Here is a 2,329-nt window from a genome sequence, read left to right as displayed (position 1 = left end):
CAAAAGGTGGGGGAGGGGTTTGTGCGGGGAGAAGGGTGCAACAATGAATGAATGGAATTCCAAAATCTCTGTAGATGTTCATTGAAATGAAAAATAACCTAAATTAAAAAAAAAAAAAATTGAGCAGTTTTTGACAGACAGCTGCCAGAATTTAACTGGATTTAGAAAAGTGCACTAATTGTCATTGCTGAGACATTTTATAATGGAAACTTTGATCAGTTATCTTTGACAGATTTTGGTTTTTAATATTATGAAGCAGTATTGCTTTCAAAAATAATTTTATTCTCCACCTCCATACTCCTCTCCTACCCCTAGCCCTTCAGGAAGAACAAACCAAGTTGAAATGCCTTCGGTGTTACTTCTATATAAGTACTTTTTGTCTTCGCAGCAGGAAGAAGAAGGAACTACTTGCAAAACACAAAAAACTTCTTGGCTTCAAGATTGTGTTTTATCATTATCTCCAACCAATGATCTTATGGTGATTGCTCGAGAACAAAAAGCAGTATTCCTAGTGCGTAAGTACCCTTTTATTTTCAATGGCCTTATTTTAGTGCATGTCTTAGAATAGAAAATGGAGGGAAACTGTGGCTTTATAATGGTGGTGATATCCTTTGCCTTATTTCATATATTGCACAGTGCTTTTTTGTAACTTTTTTTCCTCTTTATTTTATTTAAGTGTTTTCTACTTTTCTGTTTTGGTAGCAGTAGCATAGCTATCACTACGGCATGTCAGAATCAATAGTGAGCATTGCTTAATTCTTTTATGAGACAATCAGAACTAAAGGGTTCATGAGCCCCTTTTTAGTAATAATGTGAAGGAGATGATTTTCAGCTCCAATCTGGAGACTGGTCATATTGTATGTCTCTTTTTTAGACATAAACTTTCAACTCATAATTTTCAGAACGAATATGATGTGAAAACTTTTCATAAACACAAATCCAAGATCCTGTGTAAAATAGCTAGCTATGTTGTTGTTGTTGTTATTAGGTACTGTTGAATTCAGTGCAATTCATAGCAACCCTGTGAACAACAGATCTGAACCCTGTTCTATACTGTGTGATCCTCATCATCTTTGATACACTCAAGCCCATTACTGAAGTTACCATGTCAGTCCACCTTGTTGAGGGTTTTCTTTTTTGCCGGCACTCTCCATCTTTCCATGCATGATATCCCTTTCCAGGGAATAGACTCTTCTAGCAACATGTCGAAAGTATGAGAGATGAAGCTTCACCATCCTTGCTTCCAAGCAGCACTTTGGCTGCACCATTTCCAAGACATGCTTGTTCTTTTGGCAGTCCGTGGGATATTCAGTACCCTTTTCCAACATCACAACTCAAAGGCATCAGTCATTTAAAGCAAATTTACACACATACACACACATCAGTATTACAGATTGAATGGAAACACTTTGTCTGCTCTTTAAGTATAAAAATATTTTTAAATATTTGGAATAATGCATGGAATTTATTCTGCAAGAACTGTGAAAAGATTATTTTACTTTAATTGGAGGTGAGGGAGACTGATAGGCTAAATAGTGTTTTATAAGAAATCTTATAAAAAAATTTTATATTCAACTTTACAAAGACTCAAGGTGGTTAATGAATGCCGTTCTAGTGGCCTTGTGCGTACAGAGTTGTACTGCTAGCCCAAAGATGACATCTCTCTGGCAGTTTGAATCTATCAGTGGCTCCAAGGGAGAAAGATGAGTAATTTAAATAAGTCTTTTTAAATTTTTTAAATTAAATCTTTATTTTTAAAAAATATGCTGGTTTACTTACAAAGATCAAATACATTGTTTTTCCCACAGAATCTTTCCCTTTCCTTTACCCTCCCTCCACCCATCAAATTGTGCCTATGATTAAGCCTCCCCTCCCCGACCCCCACCAATCCTCATCCCTCTGTGTCCCCCTCCTCCTTGCATCCTTGTACTTGGTCTCCGATAATGGTCTTATACAATATTTGTCTTTATAAGACTGAGTTCACTTAGCATAGTACTCTCCCAAGTTAGGTGGTTGTTCAGTGCCACCGAGTCGTAGATGACTCATAGCAATCTTATGAATGAAAGACCTGAACACTAGTAAAACTTCCATTGTTTCTTCAAGTTCACAAGTTGGGTAGTAATTTGTGAAATTATTGCTCCTGTGTTTTGCATAGTATTCCATTTACTGCCTCTGAAAAACAGCTGGGAAGTCAGCTACAAGTTGGTTCTGATTTGGTAGCAATGAGAATTAAATTTGGTACACATTATTTATGCTAAAGAAAAGGAGTGAAATTTGTCTAATACTACTTTGGTCTGTTAGTAAAGTAATCAAAATATCTTTCTTTTTT

General features: G+C 36.0%; 1 protein-coding gene across 1 annotated transcript in view; it reads left to right on the top strand.

The window, feature by feature from the left end:
* RAB3GAP2 (RAB3 GTPase activating protein subunit 2 (non-catalytic)) overlaps nt 1–2,329 on the top strand; it is a 148,647-nt gene that overhangs the window by 65,667 nt on the left and 80,651 nt on the right. The window contains exon 3 of the mRNA XM_006894593.1: nt 392–519. Coding sequence (XP_006894655.1) covers nt 392–519 — 128 coding nt within the window. The remainder of the gene's footprint in view (nt 1–391; nt 520–2,329) is intronic.

Source organism: Elephantulus edwardii, unplaced genomic scaffold, assembly GCF_000299155.1.
Source record: "Elephantulus edwardii isolate Elephantulus edwardi_28Jun2011 unplaced genomic scaffold, EleEdw1.0 scaffold00146, whole genome shotgun sequence".
Taxonomy (NCBI): Eukaryota; Metazoa; Chordata; class Mammalia; order Macroscelidea; family Macroscelididae; genus Elephantulus; species Elephantulus edwardii.
The sequence above is the reverse complement of the archived record's forward strand: the minus strand, read 5'-3'. Positions and strand labels throughout refer to the sequence as shown.